This window comes from Numenius arquata, chromosome 14 (genome assembly GCF_964106895.1).
Source record: "Numenius arquata chromosome 14, bNumArq3.hap1.1, whole genome shotgun sequence".
Lineage (NCBI taxonomy): Eukaryota > Metazoa > Chordata > Aves > Charadriiformes > Scolopacidae > Numenius > Numenius arquata.
In genome coordinates, this window is record NC_133589.1 from 10573771 (window position 1) to 10599362 (window position 25592).

The following is a 25592-nucleotide window of genomic DNA, read 5'->3' on the forward strand; positions in this document are numbered from 1 at the left end:
TGCAAAACCGGTTGGTAAAGTAAGGCTGTCTGCGTTTGAACATACAACTGCTGCCTGTAGAAGATTAATTCAATATTTACTAGATGTTTATTAGACATCAGTCACTAGATGTTTATTAGACATCAGTCAAAAGAAACTAGAACAAAGATTCTGTAATTATAGTTTTGCCTCTTGTTGCTTTTCAGGGTTGTGGAGTTATTTTAACTGTTTTCAGCATAATTGACTTTGGTACAAATTTATTTTCAAAAAAAAATTAGCAGGAGATAGGAAGTTATTCTGATGCTGCCATGAACTAAAGCAAATAATTCTGGTAATTAGAAAGATAAGCCACAAATACATTACACATACATACATATTTTAGAATTAGTTCTCAAGACCTTAGAAAATGGGGGGCTGGAGGGGGAAGTATCTATCTTATTTCCGCTGTGCAACTCTAGCTGCGAATGCCCAGTGTTACCCCTTGGATCAGATCAGCTATCATACTGTGATTTCAGTAATTCAGGAGGGGAATCATGGACACGGCTTATGTCCAGAGTATGTGCTTGGAGCCAACACAAGAATTAGTGTGACAAGCAGTAGTCTAGTCTGACCTCTTGCAGAACAGTCACAGATTCTCCTTCACATCCCACTCAACATGTCCTTGAACCAGAGAAAATATTTTTGAAAGCAATCCAAAATTATGCAATGTTTTCAAAAGAATCAAAAATGTAAGCAAGGCACCACAAATTTGAAAGTGGAGGAAAATAATATAGAAACCATAGGATATTAGTTCACAACTTGTCTGCAAACTTGGAGATGTAGCTAGAATAATACGGAGATATAAAGAGTGGTTTAGTTTATCTTCATAGCAGTACACGTGCTGTTGAAATTACTATAAAGCGATTAATTCTCATGGAGATCTCAAAACTGGAAGTAGGATTGGCAAGAGCTGGATTAAGGGAACATTGAGAGGGAAAAAACAAACTGGGCAGTTGAAATGGTTAAGAAATTTGAAGGTGAGGATACAGAGAACTGAGTATGGAGACACTGTGGTGCTGGAAGAGATTTAGAGCCAGTTCTAGAGGGGTAGGCATGGTCCTCCAAGGAGAAGGAACTGAAGTCAATCCATACTTTATGCATGTTCACCTGTGCACTATTATGTAATGATACCATTTTTGTATCGAATCTCCAGCTTTTCTAAACCTCCCTTCCTAACAGGTAAAGGCTAATGTTGTGGATAATTGTTTGCCCTACCTGGCAGCAGCTATGTGGAAGGATAATGACTTATTTTTCATAAAGTGGTTTGAGTTCCTGGGATGTAAACCACTTGGGAAAGAATATGTTAACATTATTAAGTAAAGCTCTAGCTCTGTCCCAGTGATGAATGACACTTAGTGTTTTGAAACATGATTCTGAACAGCTTCACAGAGAAGTCTCTTACCTTTCATAAAAAAGAAATGTTTCATTTTATTTAAAGTAGGCATGCATTAGTCAACTATTTTATAGCATATATTGTTATTAACTCTGTTTCTGGTAATGAGTCAAAATTCATAAAGCAAAAGTAGAGACAACGCTGAGATTAGTCACAGCCAGTGACAGGATGAAACTATTTTGTCTGCTCTGCAATCTCGAGGATAATTTTCAGTGACAAAGAAACAAGTAAAATATTATTACTGTATGCAGAAAAAGATATTAGGATGAAAACAATTACTATATAGAAATAGAATTATCAAGCTGTTATGTATAATGAGAGGGACTGAAGAGGTAAACCTGAAGCTATTTATGCATATTTTTGCTTCAATTTAAATGAAGAGTGGTATAGTTAAACCAGGTATTAACTTAATGATCACATCTCAACCTCAGTGTGCCAGCCAGAAATGGAACATTAGCCACCTGTGATGAAAAGCAACAAAAAAATAAAATGCCTATTAAGTCAGTAAGTGCAAAGAAAACTAAAAGAAGCCTGAAGTGATACAATGATAAATGGGAGAATGCATTACACCTAGTGTCAATAGTCTCATACAATTGGTAAGGAATGCTGTTAAGGGAAAAGTAGTTATCAGCAGAAAATCCTGCTGCTGTCACTTGATGTGAGCATATTGTTCACTGAGGAGCTCATTGTGCTCTACAACCATTAGCTGGTTTAATTCTAATTTGGGGGGTTTGTTACCATCTTTATAAAAGACAGAGCCATGGAGAAAGTGAGGTGTATCAGTAACACAGAGGGTCCCAAACCTATGCTGTAGGAACCCAAAACTATGTCATTGTTATTCTGGTGGCATCCATATACTGGACAGCAATCAGACCTCTACTCCATGTACACCTAAAGCAGGCAATATGCAGTCTAGAGGCAGTAAAAGCTGAGCGATGAGTTTCTTATGGATACTTAGCAAGTCTGTGGCAGGGAGTACAAGGTCTGCTGCATCACGGTGTCCCCTCAGGACATTGTTTATCCTTTTTCATGCTTGTGAATCTGTTGCTGTTGGAAACTGTCAGTCGTTCAGCCTTGAAGAGTCATCTCAGTCATTTAGCAACAGAAGAGCTCCGGCACAGGTAAGGGTAATGGCCCAGCTACTCTGCCACTTTTTTTCATCTTTGACATAGATAAATCAACTTAAATGAGACTCTGTTTGTTCAATCCATGACCGCTGAGAGCTCTTTAAAGGAGCTGCATGGCTTCTCTAATGTGGACACCACCCAGCAACAAACCGGGCTGTTCAGACCACTCAATTACAGTGCTTCAGTTGAAAATTACTTTAAGTTATTGTTTTCCTGAGTTGGGTTTAAACTAAGCAATTTGAGGCCTATTTCCACTCCAATATAGTTGTCCAATAATAAGATAATACTTGTTAAAATACTGTTAAAGTTTTGTTCCTATTCTGGGTCAGCACTTTTGCAGTACTCAAGAATTTTCTCAAGAATTCAGTGAAATTCTAAAATTAATCCTTCTTCAGTCAAGTATATTAAGTGCTAGTGGAGAACGGTGCAGCAAATAACACTCTTAATGCTGTTTCAGGTATCAAAATCAAGACTTTAAAGACCACTATTAGTTGATGAGCCAAAGCAGAAGTAAGCAGGAGGCACAGGTTAGAGACGGATGAAGAGAGAACCAGATGGTGCAACTTAAAACCAACACACTTGGTAGAAATTGAAATAGTTGCATAATGCAGAAAAATAAATTGTTATAGTACAAAATATTCCAGATAAAAAAATGTTCGTGTGAAAAGAATCAGATGATTCTTCTAGCTTGTCACCTGGAGGCATGAATGACTATTGGAGCCAGGCCTTTTACTATACCTTTTATTGTTGCTTCAAATGTGTTCAGAGGCCCAGTGGTTGTTGGTTTTAACTCTTTGATTTAACTCATCTGGAGCAGGATGCAGCGGCCAATAACTAACTCATGCAGAAAAAAAACGTACATCTAATTACTTATTCCAAATCTAGGCTGCTGCAGCATTCTATCACTGCGAATCCTAACAATGATTAAAATTGGCATGTGTGTGGAATGGTATTTATTCAATGCTTTATGCTGGAATTACCATATAAATATAGCTAATAGCTAAACACAATACAAACAGCTGCAATTTATTTTGTTCCTGGCTTCCCTGACAGGCAGGCAACATTTTGCAATTTAAAATGGGTAGACTGGGGGAAAGTGACATAGGATAATACCAGTGTGGAAGTGACCTGACTGTCATGGTGCTGAGCCCATCCCACCACTCCTGCTGGTTTGACTGCCTGGGCTCAGGGTTGGTTTGGACGTGGTGCAGGTGTCTGGCTTTGAGAAGCCTCAGCAGAGGCTCCCTCTGCTCTTCCCTTCCTTTTGCTCAGAAGCAGGTTTCAAGCTGAGACTCTAGCCCTTGGCCCATGGGGATCCGGACTTGACTTCCCACTTGACCTTGGGCAGGGTGTGCTCTGTATTAGGGATCTGCCTGGAGATCTGGACTGTGGCTGACCATGGTGGTTGTCACCAGACCTGCTCTGCTTTCCTTGCTCAGGTACCATTGGGCTGTGCTCTTGCCAGTGAGGACGCTGTCCCTGCCCCTACCTGCCTTGTTATGACTCAGTACAGGGCTTGCCTACCCTTTTGGAGCTGGCAGCCCTTCTTGAGCCCAATTCTGATCCTCCACTTAGAGTTATTAATGGAAATACTTCTCACGACTGCAGTGAACCTTGGACAAAGGCTCACTTCACCAGGGTTTCCCTTTCTTACTTTTGGTGATTTCTGGAGAAATTCCAAAGGAATCTGCATATATAAATATAGACTGTGGAAACCGGTACCAATTGCTGCACATCAGTTTCATACAGCAGTGCACAGGCATATTACCTGCTTCTAAGTGCATTACATAAACTCAGTGCTTTGTATTATCTCTTTATCTCTTTCCATGAACAATGTTATGAATATTTTTGTACTGCCTCTGAGTCCCAATGCCTCTGAGATAGAGGCCAATCTACATTCATCCTAGGAAATAAGTCCTTATTCTGCTGCAAAGTACAGTCCACAGTCCATTTCAGTTGTGTTATTTTAGAAAATGCTGTATCCTCTTTTCCCTCAAGGCAGTGTCTTCTCTCTACTTGTCAGTTGGCCCTCCTGTTTCATCTCTTGCACTGAAAACAGACTGGTGATGACAGCCAACTTAGCAAAAGTTGGAATTGTGCTGCTGGTTGTATCAGGCCTCTGTAACCAGCTAATGTGCTACACTGAGGCAACAGGATCATGCGTACCTGACAAGTTTTAACCCTGAGGAAAAAGTAACCTCTAAAGACAATGGTAGTGTCCAGAATCCATTATTGGAGGAGCAAAAAACTAATGTTCTACTCCCCTTAGATGTGCTGAAGTTCTCAAAATCACTTTGCTTCCATTGCCATCAATAGCACTGAATACTGGAGATGCCACAGCTGAATTCTGCTTCTAGAAGGAAACTGAAATTTTTTTCTTCTCTTACCCTGCCTGTTACAGCTTTTGAACCCCTATTAATACTTATCCATGGGTTGAGCAACAGAGTTATTTATTTTGGAATCGCTGACATGTAAAGCCATGAAATGCACTTGGAACTGACACAAACTGAGCACATATCCTTCACAGGTGGCTAAATGTGCTTTGTCCCTGCAAGTAATGGTGGCCAGAAACTTTCTGACAAAACTGAATCTGCTAGAAAATGCCCAAGAAGTGGCATTCAGAGTATTTGAGGGATAACATCTTGGATTCAGTACGTTTATTATGAAGTCAAAAGGAATGCCTCTGTGCAAAGAGCCTGGTTTCCCATAAGTGCATTAGGATCCAGAGCAGCCTTGCAGTTCTGGAGATGTTAAATTCTCCATAAAACCCTGGAAGCAGAAGTTTCAACTGCAGTGCAGGCTCCCAGATGCACAGGAGGTAATCTTGGAGCCCTGAAATACTGGCTTAAACTAGGCATCAAAGCTTCCAATATTTTTGCCAGACAGCAGGGCACCTAGAAATCCCAAAGGTGGTTTGTCACATGCTCCATGTCTCAGCGTAAACCTCTGGGCTGGTTCATTCCCCTTACAGCTTGGCTTTGCAACAGGCAGCTGTGAAATCTGGCAGCTCTAGGGAACCCCTTTGGCAGGAAGGAACCAGAGATGCATACTGAAAGCTGATGGAATGTCACAGTCACCAAATATCCCTGCTTTTGAACAGTCATTTGGGGAAAGAGAAAAAGAAAATGGGGATTCTTCTGATTTGTGGGGAATTGCGGTGTATCAATGCTTCCAGTAAACCTGAAATACAAGGTACTGGCCACCACAGCTCTGTACTGTGCTGCTTAAAGATCACTTATGTTCTGAGATAAACAGCTAAGCTAGAGCTATCCCTTCACATCTGCAGTGCATTCAGCAGCTCCTCAGTCAAGCGATCAGAATTTCATGGCTGTAGAGAGACTCCGGTGCAACCTGTAGAGAAGCATGACATCTCTCCAAGATGATCAGAATGAATTATCGCACATTTAAATTTGCCTTTTGTGGCAGGAGAGGAAATCTTGCTTTCGTAGTAATGTTTAGAATCACTGGGAAAAGCACTGTTGCAGCATCAGCTGCAGTGAAAATATTCTTATTTTGCAACTGGAGAGAATAAAAAATACTTTCTACCATTCCTTAGGATGATAGCTGCTTTTGCACAGATTGCTTATGGAAGTAGATTAATTTTTTTTTCAATCAAAATAAAAATATTAATATGTAGGACATATTAACAGCATTAGAAAAGACTAGGAAAGGCATGAGCAACCTAAAAAGACGTATTTATTATATGGTAAATACATCAATTTTGGAAGGTTTTGTTTCAAATTTTGCTGAGTTAATTTGTTACATTAATTTGCTGAATTAATTTGTCAAATTAATCAACCTTTGGAAGAAGTCATATATGGATATTATGATTCTTTCTTTTGCTTTATTCATCTGCCTCTTCTCACTCAGTATTTGACCACCTCTCAGTCTTGTTTAGTATTCAATATTGAATATCAAAGATAATCTGTTTCTGTAATATATGAAATTACTCCTTCCTGTTTTCTAATAATAGGCTACCATGACTTAAAATGAGTATGTGGAGTTTTATGCATGGGTTGAATCTGTTGTAACTTACGTGTTTTCTGCCATCTTTCTTTGAATAGTCTCATCAGCATTCATTAAGCATGTGTAAATAACTTTAAAATTATAAACAAAACAAAACTTGGAGTTTTCTTTTATGCAGAAAGCAGTAAGCCCTATACCATATAGACTCTGCAGGGGAAAAGCAGCCAGGCTGAGGGGACAGGAAAGTGTGAATTTGTCTTGTGGAGATGATCAGCTCCGCAGGTCCCTTCTCCTAATCCAAGACTCGCTGAAGTCAACAGGAGTCTTTCACTTCAGCATATTTTTTTTCCTTTTCTTTTTTTTTATATGTATCGTATATAACCTGCCCTTCCAGGCATGCAGCTATTTTTGTCTTTGAAGGAGAAAAATAAGTTTGAAAAAGTCTTAGGACTAAAGACTTGGCTTTTCATAAATCTGTAGAAACCTGTTGGTATTGTCTAAAACTGACTAACAACCTGGTGAATTTTGTGGAGCGGGGCTGTCATATGTTAGCCTTTGGTCAATGCTGAGGGAAAAAAGAATGCCAGAAAAAAGGTAAAATAGTAAGACAGAACTGACATTCAGAATTTTGTTGAATTCAACAGAACTTGAATGAGTCTTTGAACCAGCACACAGTAACAAAAAAACCCTATTGCTAAAAAACACCAGAGATCATTCTGTTTGCCATAGTGTTTCCTTCCAAGGTATATAAAATCATCAGATGTGACTGGAGATGGCTCTGTTCAAATAGTCAGCTGTAGTCTGAGTGCAATAGCATGATTATAATATTGGGATTTATTTTGTCCAGGTCATGAATACTTATTTTTTTTTAAAAATATCACAGTTACATTTACAGTCTAGACGTATTACAACCTGCGTTTCCACTTCAAAAGTCTCTCACTCACACTGTAACATATGACCCCATTTTAAAATCAGGTGAACAGAGAATATAAAAAGCACCATGTGCAATTGCCCACTGCACTTCCAGAATCACTGCCCTATCTGTTCCAGATCTAAGAGCCTCTTGTTGTAAAAAGATTCTTTTAGTTGCTTATCCTGTAGATTCTTGTTCTTATCTTCAGGCTTTGACCTTTTATTTTTCATTATTTACCTTTGCAAAAAGCCTGTTGGCAGCAGTCTATTCTTTTCCATTTCAGGCTTTTGTATGCTGTGGTCTCACTAAGATTTCTCTTGAAATATAAACGCCAGATTCAGTGTTGAATATTAACTCCTTCCTCTAACTCTCGTAGTCCTTTTGGTTTCTATGGTATCAAACTCAAAGTATTGCACATAATGACTCCTTTCACATTTGATGTAAGGAAGTGCCTGTACCTGTATCTGTCCAGTGCCCAAATGAGATTCTTAGTTGCTTTACATCTTTTATGCTGTACTTCTGCAGATCAAGTAGTATTGCACTGAAGAAAGGCTGGTTTAAAAACTGAACCCAAAAGAGATCCTCCTTTGAATTTTCTAATTTAACTACATATTCCCAAGCAGAAATAGACATTCAGGCAGTAAAAGTGATTGCTAATTAAGAATGCTCTTCAGTACTTTGCTAACTAGAAGTTTCATGGTTAAATGATGGTTCCAACTTTCTAATTTAGGGACCGTTTTCTGCCCTTGTTCCCTACTTAAAAGTATATATCAGCACAAGTCCATAATGGTAAGATCTATAAAGATCTTGCCTCTAAAAAAAAAAAGTATCCATTAAATTGTCATGTTTGTTATCCTGATAAATTTATAAGCAGTAATTATTCTTGGCTTTGTCTTTTGTCAATTTATGACAGTTCCAATTTCCTAAGTGGGTAATTATGCAACCCTTTAATTTTACACTTCCCCCGGGAAAAACATCTCTCTAGTCTTAAGAAACTGCTCTGTGTATAGAAGACTTCATTTTGGTTGTAATGATACCCTGAAAAAACAGCTCATCTCTCAATAGTTGGTCATCTTTCTCTGACAATGAAGACCCTGTGAATCTGCACCAGTCTGGAGTTCTTGTAGAAATCTAATGTGATGCATAGGGCTTAATGTGATATTCAGACTATCTTAAAATCTTAAAATACATACTGCTGTCCTGTATTTGGATGATAAATTCCATTTGTTCTGTCTTGCACTTAAATTTTTAGATTTCAGCATTCTCCTGACTTTTGATGCTGTCAAAATTGTGGTACTCATCTACTTGTGAAGATGGAGATTTTGATTAGCTCGGAGGAAAGGATCAAGGACAGGTGAAAGGATTGTTTATGTTAAAAGACAATGGCTGGTGTAAAATTAAGTAGAGGTAAAGAATAAGATTCGACTGGAAACTAGTGATTATATAAAACAATAATACTCTAAAGCAGTCTTTCAAGTAGGATATTGGAGGAAAGGAACCAAGCTGTTTTAAAATAAGATTAGAATATATGGATCTTTATAGAGTCTGTCCTCACTTTGTGGGGAAAAAACAGACAGGCCCTGTGAATAAGCTCAGGTATTGTGTGATTGTCTGCAGTTGCAGGAGGGTGGACTCAGGAAGCCGAAAAGATTAATTTGACCACTATCTGGGACTTTACTCTTTAAGGCAGGATTTAGCTTTTTGAGGTCCAGCATCCTCTGCAGTCAGGCATTGCCCACACAAAGATTACAGACTCTTTCTCCACATATGAGGCCTTAAGGATCCATCCCATCAAATTAAACTATCACTTCAAGATAGTGCACCTTCTCTGCTTTCATATTCTTCCATCTGGATCTAAGGGTGTTTGCTTACGTAAGGAACTGACTCAGTACAACAGGACAATTTGCTACCTAGTTATCTGTAGCTAGAATCATTTATTTTCTAGCTGTAAATCTATATATGATTTGGTGCTGCTTTATAGCGCTATCGTTATGATTTACTTGTAGGTTTTTTTCTACTGAGAGTTCTACTCGCTTTCTCTATTTTTATATCATGTCTTTGATCTATGACTCACAATACCCTGGGATAGTCCCCTAAACAGTCAGTTTTAGAGGGAGAGGGAGGACTTCTACTCAGTAGTACCCCCTCTGACAGCAGTTTAAAAGCTAATACAAACCATATTTACAGATCAGGAAATGGAATTTCATGCACTCACAGCAATAAATGCCTAAGGAGTTAGAACTTAATATTGAATTAAATGTGTCTTTGAAAATATAAGATAAATATAACTTCCTTTGAAAGTCTTCCTGTAAACAATGAAATAAAAGCCCCAGGCCTGATTTCATTGTGCCGTAATATTAAGTCAAAAATACAGATTTTTTTTAATGTGATTTAAATTTGCAGGAAGTGCTTCTGATATAAATAAATTCAGGATATGCAGAAGTATGTCCACTCACATAAATTACCTTAATGACACTCACAGATTAGGTCTTGAAAACCCAAAGGGGTTTTGACACTCCAATTATAGGGCTCAACCTTGCTACTTTGAAGTTGATTCCAAGACTCTGTCTAGGCAATTTGCATGCCCCATCCAATTTCCATTACAGTCAATGATAATGAGGTTGCACACATCTCTGCAGCCTGCTAGAGGGCAAATGCATAAAAATGCAGAAAACAGAATCATGAAAACAGTAAAGGGAGTTTGGAATTAATATCTCTTTATGAAATCCTTTTAAAACTCAAGTCCCATTGAATTAAGAAACCCCAGAGACATTATTCATGGATTCACATGTGATTCTCCACTCAGCTGAAACAGAGTCCTTTATTTTAATATAAATTGCATCTCTGAGTTGAGACAGTTTTCAAATATCCAGATTCTACATTTGGCAGGTTTAACTTTTTTTTTTCCTATCGTGGCTGTGATAAGGTCACTACAGCTCACGCCTTCACATGCAAGCTGGTCTGCAAGTGACTATCAGACATCAGATGTAAAAATCTAACAACACAGAGCATCTTTACTGGTGTCTCAGATATACTAATGGAGTAGAAAAAGGACTTGCTCACATACAGAAAATCTGAGCAATTACAGCACACTGGAAGGGGATCATCATCATCATGATTGGTGTGACTGTCTGAGACTTCAGTTTCCAGCATCCTCAGTGCCTGAACTGAGCCACAAACTTTCTTCAAGACTAATACTGTCCATTTGCAAAATAGCCTGTGGTATCTCATCCAGCCATTTCTGTTGCGTATAAAGAAGGATTAAGTGGTTTTGAGTGGGATTTAAAGAATAGCTGTCCGTATAATTAGGTCTGCAGAGAATTATGACAGACTTAAGAAAGTACAGTAATTGAATTGTGCAAGAATGTTTTCCAGACTTCCTACTGTTATTTCCAATTTTAAGTAAACTCCAGTTCGTGTATCTACCATGTTCCTTGTTGCCAGATGCTCTGACAACAGGATTTTTCACACACCTTTGGCTGGTGGCTTTAGGTGAGGTGAGAAAGCAATTTCCCCCAGACCACATGACATGTCAGTCTGAAACTAAGCAACCTAATTTGTCTTGCTGTAACTGAAATAATACAATGGCATTTTTCCAGCTCTTTCTAGATGTACCACCATGTATTTCATATCAGTGATCCTCCTATTGATCTAAGCTGAAGAGTGCCCTCAATATCCCAGTAGATCTAAAACCAGAAGCTTCTCCTAAAATTCTGTTCTTTTGGTTTCTCTCCTTTCTCCTTACACACAGATAAATAAGTAAATCTCTGCAGATGAGACAAATTAACTGATCTTGCATGATGTTGTTTCAGCACTCACGTAAGTCCTGCTTGCAGAAAACCCAGCGATTTAGCTCATTTGTTTGTGAATAACAAGTCATTCCTACTAGTGTCCAGCCTGCCTCAGCTCATAGGTATTATGAGGAGTTGCAAGTAGCTTTGGTACAGAGGTTGGTTTTCTCTGAGCTGGAGAACAGGGGCACCAGCCAAGGGACTCTGCATCCAGCTCTGCTCCCTGCTTCCTCCTGGCTCAGGAGAAGGTGTGTAGTAAATTGTTGTGCTTTCCATTTCAAATTGCACCTGCCAAATCTTTCCAGCAGCCAATTAGGCCGTGCCAGTTCCTCACCCCTCCCCACTTGCCTGTTCTAGCGAAGATATAGGTCCCTAATTTGGTTTGCTTTATTCATAAGCAGCTTAGAGCCAAGATTTGAGCAGCTTTGGGATGAAAAAGGAGCCGCATACTTTCTTGAACAAACAGATGTTTCTTATCACAATCACAGTTATATCACATTATCACAGCCTTAGAGAAGATTTTCTTAATTATATACCCAGCCTGGGAATGCATCCCATTTAAAATGCTACCCAGAGAAATTCTCAGTACCAAGGTAATATGTGACCTCATCCCCTCGCACCAGGAAATGAAAGAGAATTCTCCCGGTTTTGCAAAAATCAGTGTGTGTGATACAAATATTTGGTGCAGTGTTGGTGGTGTCTTATATGAGAAGCCAGCTTTTTTATGAGGGAGGTCTTAGAAAAACTAATAGGTTTTTTTCATCTGAGTCCACAATCTGATCTCAGTACATCTCCACGTTACAAAGCCTGAGGTTTAGATCTTTGACATATACACATCTCTGGGAATCAGCCACCACGAAACCAACAGACCAGACTCCTGTGTTTCTTAAGTGGAAATTCCCTATATGACTTAAACATAAGCTCAAAAAGAGCTAGAAACAGATTTGTGATTCAGTAAAATATTGGGATGCCACTAGCATGAAATTTGTTGTTTTTAAAAATGAATTAAGCTAAATTGCTTCCTTTCTTCTTCCTCTTTCCCCCTCAGGTAATCTTTCCTATTCAATTCTTTGGCTTTAAAATGAGATTTTCCTGTTTCATTAGGTGTTTATATCTCCCCTGTTCCTATATGAAAACTTCTTGGAACCAGCAAAGAAAATAATACTGACTCTATTCAGGAAGTGTTATCAAGATAGTCCGAATAGACAAAAAACACTCACTACAACCTGTCTCAGACCACGGTTCATATATGTCACTATTAGCAGATTAATAATAAATCTTACAGAACTGTGATTTAAGTAAATTCTACAGGAAAGTTCTGTTTACATAACTTATTTCTGTAATTTATTAAAATTTATATTATTATATTATATTAAAATTTATCTGGGAATTTATTAAAAAAAAATATAGATAAGTTTCTTCTAATTATTTCCTCGGAAGTCACTGTGCAAAGTTAATCACCTCCTGGATTAAGTAAGCCTTTTGGTGATGAGTCTCATTTTTACCAGTCTTTCTTCAACATTTATAATCTCTGACCTGATTTGTGTTGGTGGAGACTGGGGTATAAACTAATACTCAAGTATTGCTGTAAACAGTTCATGCTATTTTATTTGCATGTGTTGCCATCTGTTTGCACAATTTTCAGCTCTTTGCAATATTGATCCATTTAGAAAGATATACATTTCAAAATGACCATTTCCCATGCTGCCTGTTTCTTTATTTGACTCACCAGCAAACTCCCATCTTACCCTAACCAACATCTGATAATGCCCTGGTTTTGCCCACAGAAATGTCATTGCTATCCAGTCTTCTAGGACAGCAAACAGAAACCCCTCCCTACTGTTCGTAGAAGAGCGCTTTCCATAGTACTTAGAAACTGATGAGAATTCTGATCATCTGTTCTAGTAGATACAAAATGGTTTCTAGCTGGGATATTTTGCCTTCCTAGCACTCCAGAATAAGGAAGCCTGGGAAAATTATTAAGAGGAGGTTCTAGGAGAAGGGGTTCTGTTTCCTGCTCCTTGTATATTTTACTCCTGTGAAGGGCAGTGGATGGCCTCTTTATAAACATGCAAATGATTTGACTTCTAAGAAATGTCTTTTCTCCCTTGTGCAGAGTGAATGAAAACATGCTACAAGGACAACGTTTTCTTTGGTGTAAATACGTGTAAATTTCTTTGGTGCAAATAAATATGTGGAGTACTCACAGAAGGAGACAGTTTTTTCTTGCTTGCAACACAGTGGTGTAGCACCTTCCCAGCATGAAAATAGTAACATTAGATTTACTCTTGTGACGAGCCACATAATTTTAAAACAATGAAATTAAGTGCTATGATTTTCTTCACTATAAGAAATTAGGTATTTTATATCCAGGCTATTCTACATAGAAGGTAACAGGAAAATTTCTTAACAGTTACTGAAGAAAAAAACTCACAACAGCAATTATGAAATCACTGCAACAAAAGAAAACTAGAAAGATGCTTGAAAAAATGTTTTGCCTGGCTAAGATTCCTGTTGGAAGAGCTCTTGTACATGCTCTTTATTTTTGATAGGGAATTAGCCTGAAGTTTCAGCATCCTTGCATTCTACCTCTGCTGAGCAGACACGACTTGGACTACAAAAGTTCAGAGTGCTTTGTATGCATTAGGTGTGGTCTGTCCAGTCCTCAAATCACTGCAGTTTTGCATATACAAACCCGAGAGTAGGAGTGCTGTCGTTTGAGTCATAGCTGTTTGTTTGGGGTTTTTTTTTCTTTGAATGAACATACTTAGGAGATGAGGCAAAGAGAGCTGCAGTAAAAAGAGGAGGAATCAAGGAGAGTGGATGAATTAAGCTCAGTCATTAACTCTAGCACACCGGGTCTGTATATCAAAGACAAGAACTGAATGTAGTGGAAAACGTTGCTGGAGTCAGTACAAGAGCTCTGGCACCCGGCTTCATCAGAACCCTATGGCAGTATATGGAAATAATTCCATAAAATGTAGCCAAGCGTTGAAATAGGCCTTAATATTCCCCTCCTCCCCCAATTATTATCCTAGTACCATTGTTATGTCTTCATTGAATACTTTGTTCACTTAATAAATACAGAAATAAAAAGGACCATGCTGGTCACTGACTGCCTCCAGGTACCTCAATGCTTCTCACAACACAAGCAGCAGTCCCTTCGTCCTCTCTCTAGTGACCTTCAGGGTCTCTGAGACACAGAAAAAGAATCCAGAAATCAAACTGCATCAGTTACCTATTTCTAAAGGTCTAATTTGTGAGAACAGGGGCCGTCTTTTCCAGTATCCCTCTGATTATCGAAAAGCTAGTGCAAAAGAGACAGGAGTTGCTAGTACCTAAAGTACTTAGCTCTCAAAATCTCTTCTTTAATGCCTTCACACCGTGGGGTAGGGAGGAACAGGACAGATTAATGGACTGACTCCTTAAAATAATATTTTATTTTTCAAAGTAAATGTGTGAAACGAAAACTTGGTTTACATTCAAATAAATCGTGATGCTGACAATGTAGTTACCATTGATAATTTGCATATTCTTTTCACCTTTTCCCATCATGTTATGAATTGAAAATACAACCTTGTGCACTTTAAACAGCAGTTTGTCCTTCAGAGAATGGGGATAATATGCAGCTATATATCCCAGAGAATGGGGATAATATGCAGCTATATGCAGCCTGGTGGGAGAGTTTGCACAGCGTATATAATTTGACAGCTGTTCCTATGAGAAAATGGATCCAAAATGAGACACGAAAAATGATGGAAAAATGCCTTTGAAGGTCTGACCCAAAAGCCTTCAAATACAGGTTTCTTCAGTGGCACTGGGTTAGACCTCTATCTGCAAGAAGCTATTTTAGTCTGGCTCAGGAAGACAGCCAGAAGTCAGGAAGGCTCAGGAAGGGGGTTTCTGTGCCCAGCCCTGCATGAGATTCAGCACTATGAGAAAGCTGTAAATAGAAACCGGTACAGTTCTTTTCTGTAGTAGGTACCTTCCCTAGTGTGGAGCTCCTACTGAAATCCATGCACATTCCCATCTGGAGCAAGACTGGGTTTAAGCTACGCTCCAAGAAAAGCAATTCGTGCTTCTTCAATTCATCTTATGTAATGGAAAATTAAAAAGCACTATTAAGAAGCACACACTACTTGTTAATTTACTTCTGTCATTTTGCTCAGTGGCCAGAGGAAACAGCCTATGCTGCTCTTTTTTGTTCCTCACTAGAGTCATATTCTGATCCTGTAATACTAACACAAAGCTTCAGCATTTAAGTTTCACATTCTGTAATAGTGCCAGCTACAGCTAATGTTCATTTTTTTAAAGCTTATTTAGTTTGTTATTTTTAAAAGACTTTTTCTATCTTCATTAATTTTTTTGTCTCAGAAAAAAGAAGTCAACAAAATGTTCAGTCTCAAAAAGTCTTGCAAAACCTCTTTGGGAATATATGGCTTTATGGTTTCTCCTATAAGTATCAATGGATAAAGAGGCCTGTATACGATGTGAGTGAAATAATAGTAAAATGGCCACTGACATTTTTAAGTTTCACACCTTTACAATATTCTCGTTTGAAATTATCTGATCCATACCAGAAAGCTTGTTAGTCTTTCCCTGCTCTGTGATCTGATTCTCCAATAACACAGTTTTCTAAAAATGCTCTAAACATCTTCCCAGAAGCTGGTAGATAATTTAGGCAACCTTAAAACCATTGGCTAAATATTACAAACATACAAGTCCAACCCAGTAAAGGCCAAAGTGATACTGGTATGGAGAATTGCTTCAGACAGTAAAGAAAATAGCTCACATAACAGATTCCCACTCCAGCAAGTAATTAAATATTGAGAAGATGCTCCTCAGAAGCCAAGAAAAAAGGTGTTTCACATTTCATAGGAGAAAAGACTAGTCATTTCTCAGGGGGATGGATGTTGCAATTCCTAAGGCCATGGGCGTAGAATGTTGAAGTCTGATAACAAAGTGGAAGCCCAGGCAGCAGAGAATCATACTGGGATCTTGTTCTCCAAGGTACGAGGCCTCCATGGAGCCAGAGGTGAAAGCTGTGCCCTTCCTTAAAGATGAAATTGCCAGAGTCAGTTGAGGCAATACCAGTTGGTTCTGTCTCAGTGTGTGCTCAGGTGGAACAGCACAGGGCTCCAACGCTTCCAACACAAAATAATGGTGACAGTTGGCAAACAAATCTGTTTTGCACTTGCCTTTCTCATCTGTAGAGCTGGAGTCATTCTCTAGCAACTTCTGCTTTCACCAAGTTAATTGCTTTTGCATACTTAATTTTGATTCAGTTTTCTTTAAATATACTAGTATTTTCCTCCTCACAGCTGGCACTGGGGTGATGTGAGGCTGAGCTGACTGCCTCCCTGGAGGTCTCAGAGGTGAGGAAATGAAGGCAGTTTGGCAAAGTCTTAATCTGTATCACTGAGACAAACAGATAGCTGGCTGTCACCTTCTCTTTGTATGAGAGAAAGAAATTCTGTAATCGCAGGATGTTTCACACCTTACGAAGGCAAAGACAAATGGATCTTGATTTTACTGGCTTTCAAAACTCCATGGCTGTGCCCTTTGCTATCACATCCCACATACTCTGGCTGTGCTACAGACAAGTATCAGCCTGAAGGAAAATGTCTCTGTCTCGGAGTCTGTGAAACTGCAGTAACTTCAGTCCCGTCCCAGGCACAGTGCCCAGAGGAAGTTGTACGGAAATCCATGGTAGAAGACGAGTGGAGAGAAACTACAGATTGGATAAGGAGAGCTGGGGCACAAACGCATAACGGAATTTTTATAACTTCCTCTTCTCCTGTGAAACAGGATAGCTTGAGGAACAGCCACTCATTGTAGGGGCTCCAATGTATTAGCTAATGATTCACTGCTCAGAGACAAGAAGATTGAAATGACATTACCCCTGCCAGTGCTCTGCAGGACATGCCCAGTGAGAAGTGAGGGCAGAGAGACCAAGCTCACAGGGCAACCTAACACAGATCCCCAAGGGAATCCTCATGGAACTGACACAGCCTCCAGATTCCCTCACCAGAGTTTTCTAAAGAGAATCAAGGTGAACAGGGCTCCAGGAGACAAACACATAGAGCCAAGTTTTGCTTCTACTGAAATCAGTAAGAAAATTTCCATTCATGTCAATGAAGTCAGGACTGCACTTCATATTTGTAACTAAGAAAGTGTCAGTCAGGCTTCTCTGTCATTTCCCAGGGAGGTCAGGTCACTGTCTTCTCATATGGCTTCAATACCATTATTCTAAAACTTACTTTGGCCTAATGTAGTGGAAGGGTGTTAGTGGTAGAACTGACTGTTGATTCCTTTTCTGGTTTTGGAATTGTTTTCTCGAAGAGATGAACAAAACCATTAAACTACTTTAAAATGAGAATCTTTTGTTCTGAACTTATCAGTATATTAAAAAAACAAATGCATCTGTACAAAACCTCTTATATCCCTAATCAGCTAAGGTTTGGGTGGGGGAAGGATTCAGGGCAACAAAAAGATGTTTAAACACTGCTGATATTCTTACAATAAAAAAATTACCTCTTGCATGTTGGTAGTGTTTGAAATCATTAGGATTTTGCAATTAACGGCTTGTCTCACTGAAAATCATTCATCCTCATTTAATGACAAATTCCCTTAGAACTATTTTGTCAAATACTTTGCCCTTTATGAACTGACAAAATGTTGACAATTAATGTTTCACTGCTAATCCTGAAGGGTAGCTAACATAATTATCCAAGAGTGCTCCTGCTGATTTCTCATAGTTTGCCCTCCAAGCATACATTTTTTATCTTTGAATTTTGAATGCATTTATACTGTACCTTTTTTGTTAGACAGCAGAACATCTTTCATGGAAATAAATTAGCGTTACTTACTTATTGAATCTCTAGGACTATATTTTACTAAGTAAGACTGGTATGAAAATGGAACATAGCTACAGAGGAAAAGCTCCTCAGGATTCAGGATTAGAGAGCGCTGAGTTCCAACCTTTCTTGTGCTCAGTAACTACAAGAAAACTCTATAAACTTCATGCATGTCACACAGTACTTTGCAGCACTTGCCCAATCCTGTGTAAGTTTTTAATCCTGTTTGATAACGCACCCTCAAGTCAGACACACACATTCTCACAAGTGGTTACTCCGACGAAAACATGCTATGCAACTAAGGGATCAATTATCAAACATAGTCAAAAAAATCACCCAGAGTCCATAATCCCACAGGCTATCAGCAGCAGGGATGATGTGTGTAGTTCAGTGTCCTACTTTCCAGGTCTAATGCATTTTTTTTCTGTAAAATATCTTTAAAGGAAATGGGAAAATTAATGAGCAGCGGTCCCAAATATGACACTTTAGCCTCATCTATAACTTTTCCAACCATTATTGGTTGGCACTGGTTTAAATATAAACACTGCATTACACTTAAGCGTTCATTTCCTGCTTGGTACACCCAGTTGGGCACAGAGATTTTAGAAGTCATTAGCCCTCTGATTTAAGAGTATCTCAGCAGAGAGAAATGTCTGCTGACATATGCAAGTAGATGTGCAGCAGTAAAATCCTGATGCATAATAACCAACACGGTTTTTGCAAGGTAGCCCCTATCCAGAATTAACTGGACTCCTCCTACACTCAGCCCCTTTGGCTTTGTTTAGATTGGATCGATTTGGTTGTTGTTTTCCTCGTTCCTCTGTGTTTTGTGGGACAAGTTGGACTTTTTAGGATACAAAGTATCGTACAGAGACAATTATGTTCAGAACCATGGGACAAGTTAGGGAGTAAATTAGCTGCACTTTTTGTTGAGAAACCTTGGACATAGCCCATAGCTAGATAGAAAAGAGAAGGAAAGGCAAAACTCATGAAAAATGATAGGGAGTCTATGGGGGCAAGGGTATCCCATTAACTGATTTTATTTCTGTCACCAGATAAGAAAGTATATTTCTATGCTACAGAATTCTGTAGACTTGGGAGACAAACAGTTCCTCCCATTGTTGAACAATATTTTGGTAGGAATGCACTCTGAGGCACTGAAATATTTCCATTTTACCTTTTCCTTCTTACTCTGTCTCAGCAGCTACCTGGAGCACCCAGCTGTAGAAGGAGGAATTACAAAGATGAGACAATATAGAGGTAGTATAAACTGGATTAGTCTCACTCTATAAATCATTCTGGCTCTTTGTGAAGTAAAAAAATCCAAGATACACCCTTTATGAGTTACAGGTGGTGCAGGAATGACCTAGTGGAGATTATTAAGTGGTAGGTTCTGTATTTAAGAAATATTTTGCAGAAGGAGAAGGATCAAGATGTAGTACATGTAAAAGTGGATAAGCAATGAAAATGCAGATAGATTGTATGTGCATACTGTTAGCCAAAATCACCAGTGACTTTTAGAAACACTAAGCTGCGTAGGAGAATTTTAGAGCTACCCGACTGCCATTGAAGCAGGTGAGTTTTACAACTGTGTTGTAGAAAACAGCCTCAATCCTTTCTAGAAATCTTCTCTGATTTTCTCTGTGGGAGTTCTGCTTGGGTTTCACAGATCAGACACAGGCTGCTTATCCTCTTGAACTGCAATATAAATATATTAGCATTAATAATTATGAACAAGGAAAAGAACTAGTACTGGCATCATCCTTTGAATCAGTTGTCTTTGTTGATTACAGCTTTTTGTCAAATATTTTCAAAAAAGGTGTGGGGTTCACTGTTAGTGTTTTATTGTCACATTTTAATTTCTTGGTCACTCTTTTAAAAATTTTTACACAGTTGTTTTTTTTTCAAATGGAGACATGGAAAGAATATTAATTACATTCTCTCTTTGAAGCCTGTCTTCCGACCTTCATAAAGCCAGCAGACTTGCTGCTTCTATAAAAAGAAATGTAATTGTGTATATCCTTCAGTTAGTTTCTTTCCCACCTATCTTAATAGATGGTCTGGATAAGCCTAATCTGTTTTGTCTGGTTTATCACCCATAATAGATACAATTAACAATTATGGGGAATTTACAGTAACACAAGGGCATCACTGTGAAGAACAGCAGTGGTAGTTGGGGTATATAAATTCAGTTTGTGCCTGTGAAATGTCTTTTTTTATTTTTTAAATCAGAATGGAGATATGATGAAACTGGGGGACAGTATCACAAGAGCATAGGCAGTGGTCGTAGTGCATTCCTGACTGACTGGAGAGGTGTTACAGTAATGGAGAGTTTTTATGCAAAGCACTGAAGTGGATTTGTGGATGTTTGTGCAATATATGGGGTATTACGGAAGAAGGCCCAAAGGTGTGTCTTTAAATATTTAACTACCAGATGATAGAAACAGCTGTAATTGATGCAGGTTTGGATTTAACTGTGGGCGGTGCAGAGTAAACTTCAGCCCCTCGTCAGTCCCAACTCATGAGCCTTCCCTCATGCTGACAACTCCTGACAGGCAAGGAAGGAGGGGCAGAGGTGTTGCCCTCTATGTTAAGGAGTGGATAGAGTGTAAAGAGATGCCCCTAAAGACGTGTCTAAAACAAACTGGTCTTGAACCAGCCATCTACCTTTCCATGCTGCCAAGAAATGCAAATGCAAAATATTAAATAGTGCATATTTTCAGTGTTTGAACTACTCCCAGTGCTCAGCATCAGAGCATATAAATACATACAAGAATCTCTGACTAACAAGCTTAGAAAGGTTTTCAAGATAAACTAGCTGAATATGGTGAAATAAGCTTTCACAGGTGTCAGTCCAGGATCTCTGTGAACCTGGGAACAGTACTATCTTTCTGCTGTTGGAACAAATCAGAGCTATCTGATAAAATCACTGCACTGGTGCTGCTCTGGAGCACCCTGCCACCTCACAGGGCCTTGCCTGAACATAATCTGTGATACAACATTCAGAGAGCAATTAAAGTTGGCTACGGAGGTTTCATGTGACTACTGAGTCTTATGTTGGGAATCTCCAGCTTCCTCTTCAGTGCTGGCCTGTAATAGGACCCCTTTCCCCTAATCTCCACTTCATATTCAAAAACAGTTGAAAAGGTGGATCTCTGCAATATAGGAATGTGGCATTTTACATCCAATACTGAGTTACCATTCAAATGAAAATAATAAGCAAATTTCATGGTGCACTAAATTGCATCAAAACATATCTGTTTTCTGGCATTTCTGCTTCCTTACACTGACTGGAGCTGGGGCATTCACCATGAATTTTTAATTTAGTCCAGACCTCATACAAACTGAAAGAGGAAGGAAAAGATCAGCAGAAATGTATCCGAGAAGTGCAACATTCAAAAGGATGGTGAAAAACTGCTTTGTTTCTTTGTGGCTATTTCCCTGGTGTGGCATGCAGTTATTTAATTGGGGCATTACGAGTCCCTGCAGAAAGCAAGACAGATGATTCTAAATGAAGCTGTGCACTTGGTAATGAGGACTGACCAAAATGCTTAAGTGCTCTGCTTCAGAGCAGACTCCCCAAGACCTTATTGTAAAGATCGTTTACTGATAAGGCCACAACCACATTATTATTATACAAGCCTGACAATTTTTAAGCCTGTGTTTTACATGCATGCACTAGAAAATGCATGAGTTGCTCTGTACATGGTAAACCAGCATTCTTAATGTTCTCTACTCCTTGGAAATTCCATCCTGTGCGTGAAGGGAAAGGCTTCAGTGTCTGGTTAAAGAGACAACTTCAAACAATCTGCTTTGTATTTTGCATGCAAACCCACTGGAGCTCATTACACCCTCAGGTTGCATGGCATCAGATCCCCAGGTACTGTGAGCCAGCTTAACTCCATTGATAATCTGGCTGAAAAAGGCCATTGTAGAATAGAAATGTGCATGAGGTTATGTTTCATTGCTATGAAGTAACTCGTCTTTGGTTATAACCAATAACCAGCAATGCTTTCTGTGCCACAGGTAGAGAAGTTAGCACAGAGCTCTCTTTCCATTTAACAAATTAAATAGAAACTACTTAAGTTCCATGACATTCTTTCTGTAATGGACATAATCAGGATGTACATTCTCTTGTGCTATGATGACACTCACATCAAAAGGCACTGAGCAGGAAATGGCACTCCATCCTGCAGGGTGTTGTACAGATACGCAAGTTCTACCTCCTGATTTAAGACACAAGTAATCATCAGAATAAAAAGGGCAGATGCATATGCAGTAATAAGCTTCTGCTTTTGTTAAGACTATTACTTAGCATTTCATATTTAAAACGATATGCAAATACCAAAGGCTAATTGTTGACATTAGTAAAAAAGGGGATGATGCTTTTTCAGCTTCTTCCCAGAGCTTTTGGAGGCTACCATCACCGTGCCATGCCATTTAGGACCAATACTGTAAGAAAGCATTAAAGTAAATAGTAAGATCTATTGATTTTTAATCAATGCAAAAGTGTGACTAGAAGTAAAGGTTCGTATTAAAATAAGAAAGATCATCTAAAACAGCTACCATAAATAGCATTTTCTACAGTATTTAAAAAAAAAAAAAGTTGAAGCCTATGAGCAAACAGATCAATTATTCAAATAGCGAAGTCTTAATATAATAATTTTCTACTTTTCAAAGAACAGACTATGGCCTCTAGATTACTTCCTATTCTATATCTAAATTGTTACACACAGGGAAATATTCTCATTTAAGAGAATCTAGTGTGTAGACGGGCAGTTCAGCAGCAGAGCCAGGCTGCAGACACCTGGATATTTGGTTCTAGTCCTGCCAACAGCCCACTCTGGTACCCAATCAAGCTGTGATTTGGGTGGAAGCTCAATGCTGAGCACATATTTTTGAGCAGATCAGGTTTCCTACTCAGCCTCCATGTTGTCATCTGCTAAACACATGATCTTTTGCCCAAAGCTTGCAAGACATAACCCTTTGGTCACTGCAAGCTACCAGTTATTATTACAAGTGGTGCACTGCACTCGGCTCCAGAGCTCTGGAACAAAACCAGACATTTTTATCAGAACAAGAAAAGGATATGTCTATACCATGCCAGAAAACCTGCAAAACTCTTGCATGTCTCTGAGTCAACCAACTCAGTCAACAGTGATCGCAGTCTTCAATTCCATTTTAGAAAGTGTGGAGTTACTCAGTCCTGAACCTATGCCAGGCACTGCAACAAACCCAACGCTGCAACAAGCATCAGAGTGGGAGAGCTACACCCCTGTCATCAGCATATGGTAGACAATAACATGAAAAACTGAAGCCAGAGGTGGAAGTATGGTTCCAGAACACAGCAGTATCTGAAAAGTCTAAACACAGCGAAAGCGCTGGCTAAAATCTGCCACCGGGGTGCTGTAAAGCCATGGGATGTTAAAAGGCATCCAGGTGAGACTTCGTGATGCGCATCAAAAGATAGGATAGTGAATCAAGAGTATCAGCAACCTCAGTATCAGCCAAGATAAAGGTGTCACAACAAATACACACCAAGCTTTTTTTTTCCTGTGGCGTAATCAAACATTGGGTGAAACTCAGAAAATATTTTTCTTTATACTAGTACAGAACTTTGGTGACAGTCTTTTCAAGACTTCTTGCCTCAGTGGTTACCTGGAAAATTAAAAGGGGTTTACAGGCTTAGTAAGTTGTAAGGAAGATAGTTCTGCCAATAAAGGAATAGTAACTAATATCTTAGAGAAGACAAGGTCCCCGCAATAACTTGAACTGACAGCTACTTATCTTTTTAACTACTCTTTCCATTGGCACTTTGGAAAGGTTATGTCAATTGTTGCTTTCTGGAAAATTATGATTTCAAGAAGGCTCTTCCACCACAGAGCATTTGTTGAGCTCATAAACACAGTGCAACCGTTGAAGAAGTGAACCAAGTGTTCACATTCCCGTACTCTCTGCCCGAGATAACTAGAGGGAATAACGAGGTCGTCATCTGTGCCTTTCAGATGTGAAGCACGTTAAAGGCTACCGATATTTATGAAAAGCTATATGTTAAATCCCACCTAATTAACAACGAGGGAGAGTTAACGTCCCAATCATCCTTCCTCAGCCACCCTCCCATTGTTTCACTTTGCCTCTGCAAAATTTGCGGAGCGAGCAACCCATTTGGCAAGAAGACACTGAAGTGCCCGGAGCTGCACCAGCACCGCTCCAGCCCTTCGCTTCTCTCTCCCTCCACAGGGAAAAGCTATTTGTCTCCCCCACAGCCCCCTCGGGAAGCACCAGCCTCAGAGGGCAAAATGGTCACACAAACCTTCCTCCCCGAGAAGCCCAAGGCGGCTTTCCCCCTGCCAACAGGAGCCCCCGCCGTGCGCTCGCCGCCGGACGCGGGGCCGGGAAGACCGCACCGCCGCGCCGCACCGGCCGCCCCCCGCCGCTCGCGGCTGCCTTGGCCACTCGGACCCGCGTCCCCCACTCACTTCGCCCCAGCGCCTCCGCCTTCCACTCCGTCTCCTCCACTGCCCCGTAGCGCCTCATCGGTCTCTCGGCCTCCGCGCTGGCCGAGATGGACCTCCTCAGCTCCATGGCCGGGCCGGGCCGGGCGGCGCGGAGCTCCGCAGCTCACTCCATGTCAGCGGGGCTGCGGCCCGACTGCCGCGGAGACGACGCGGAGCTCACCGCTCCTCTGCGCGGAGCGGGGGCCCGAGGGCGGAGTGGGGGGAGGAAGGGGCGCTGCGCACATGCTCAGTGCAGGGTTGGGGCGGGGGGAGGTAGGGAAACAATGCGAGCCGTAACCCCCCGTGGGGGGCCGTCACCCGGTACATGCTGCACACACGCCCCGCCCGCCGGGCCCTCCGGGGCGGGTTGGTTCCCTCCCTCCCTCCCGCTTGGATGGGCAGACTGACCTCCACAAGGATGTTGCCATGCAGCTCAGAGCTCCCGGCTAGCTGGTTTTGTGTCTGCCCGTCCCTGCACCTGCGGTGGGCGCTCCCATTGCACAGCCGAAGCGACTCGGGCAAGTGAGGGGACGGGAGGACTGTCCTTCTTGTGGCTAGTGCAGCGCTCAGCGCATCTTCTGGCCTGAGCAGCTGGGGGATAATGGTGAAATCCACAGCCACTTCTAGCTGTTGCAGTCTGACACATCTCAGGTTGCTGTGCAGCAGCCTTTGGCTTTCCTGGAAGTCCTGCACTGAATGGCATAGCACTCGTTCCAGCATCGTGTTAGCAAAAGCCAAGGCAGCACCCAAGCAAATCATGGGATTTTGTATTTCTCATAACTATATGTATTTTTCATAAGCATTTTTCATAAGCATTCATTTTTGCTGCTTACATCCTCAGCCTGCTGGGATTAGAAGAGAAGGAAATGACTATGCAGGAAGCACAAGCGTGGTGATAATTATTGCCGTTATTAATTTTTTCTTTTATTGTAGGGAAGGTTATATGGATAAAATCCCTGAATAGCATTTTACAGATGGAGAGTACTTTTCCTAGTGAAATCCCACTGCACTTTACTGTGTGTGATATCAT

The 25592-nt window shown here is 40.2% G+C and overlaps 1 protein-coding gene across 1 annotated transcript in view; it reads right to left on the reverse strand.

Annotated features, from left to right (window-relative positions):
* Window positions 1-24754, reverse strand: part of BMERB1 (bMERB domain containing 1) — a 54448-nt gene extending 29694 nt beyond the window's left edge. The window contains exon 1 of the mRNA XM_074158561.1: window positions 24545-24754. Coding sequence (XP_074014662.1) covers window positions 24545-24650 — 106 coding nt within the window. The 5' untranslated portion in view covers window positions 24651-24754. The remainder of the gene's footprint in view (window positions 1-24544) is intronic.
* Between the last annotated feature and the right edge of the window lie 838 nt (window positions 24755-25592).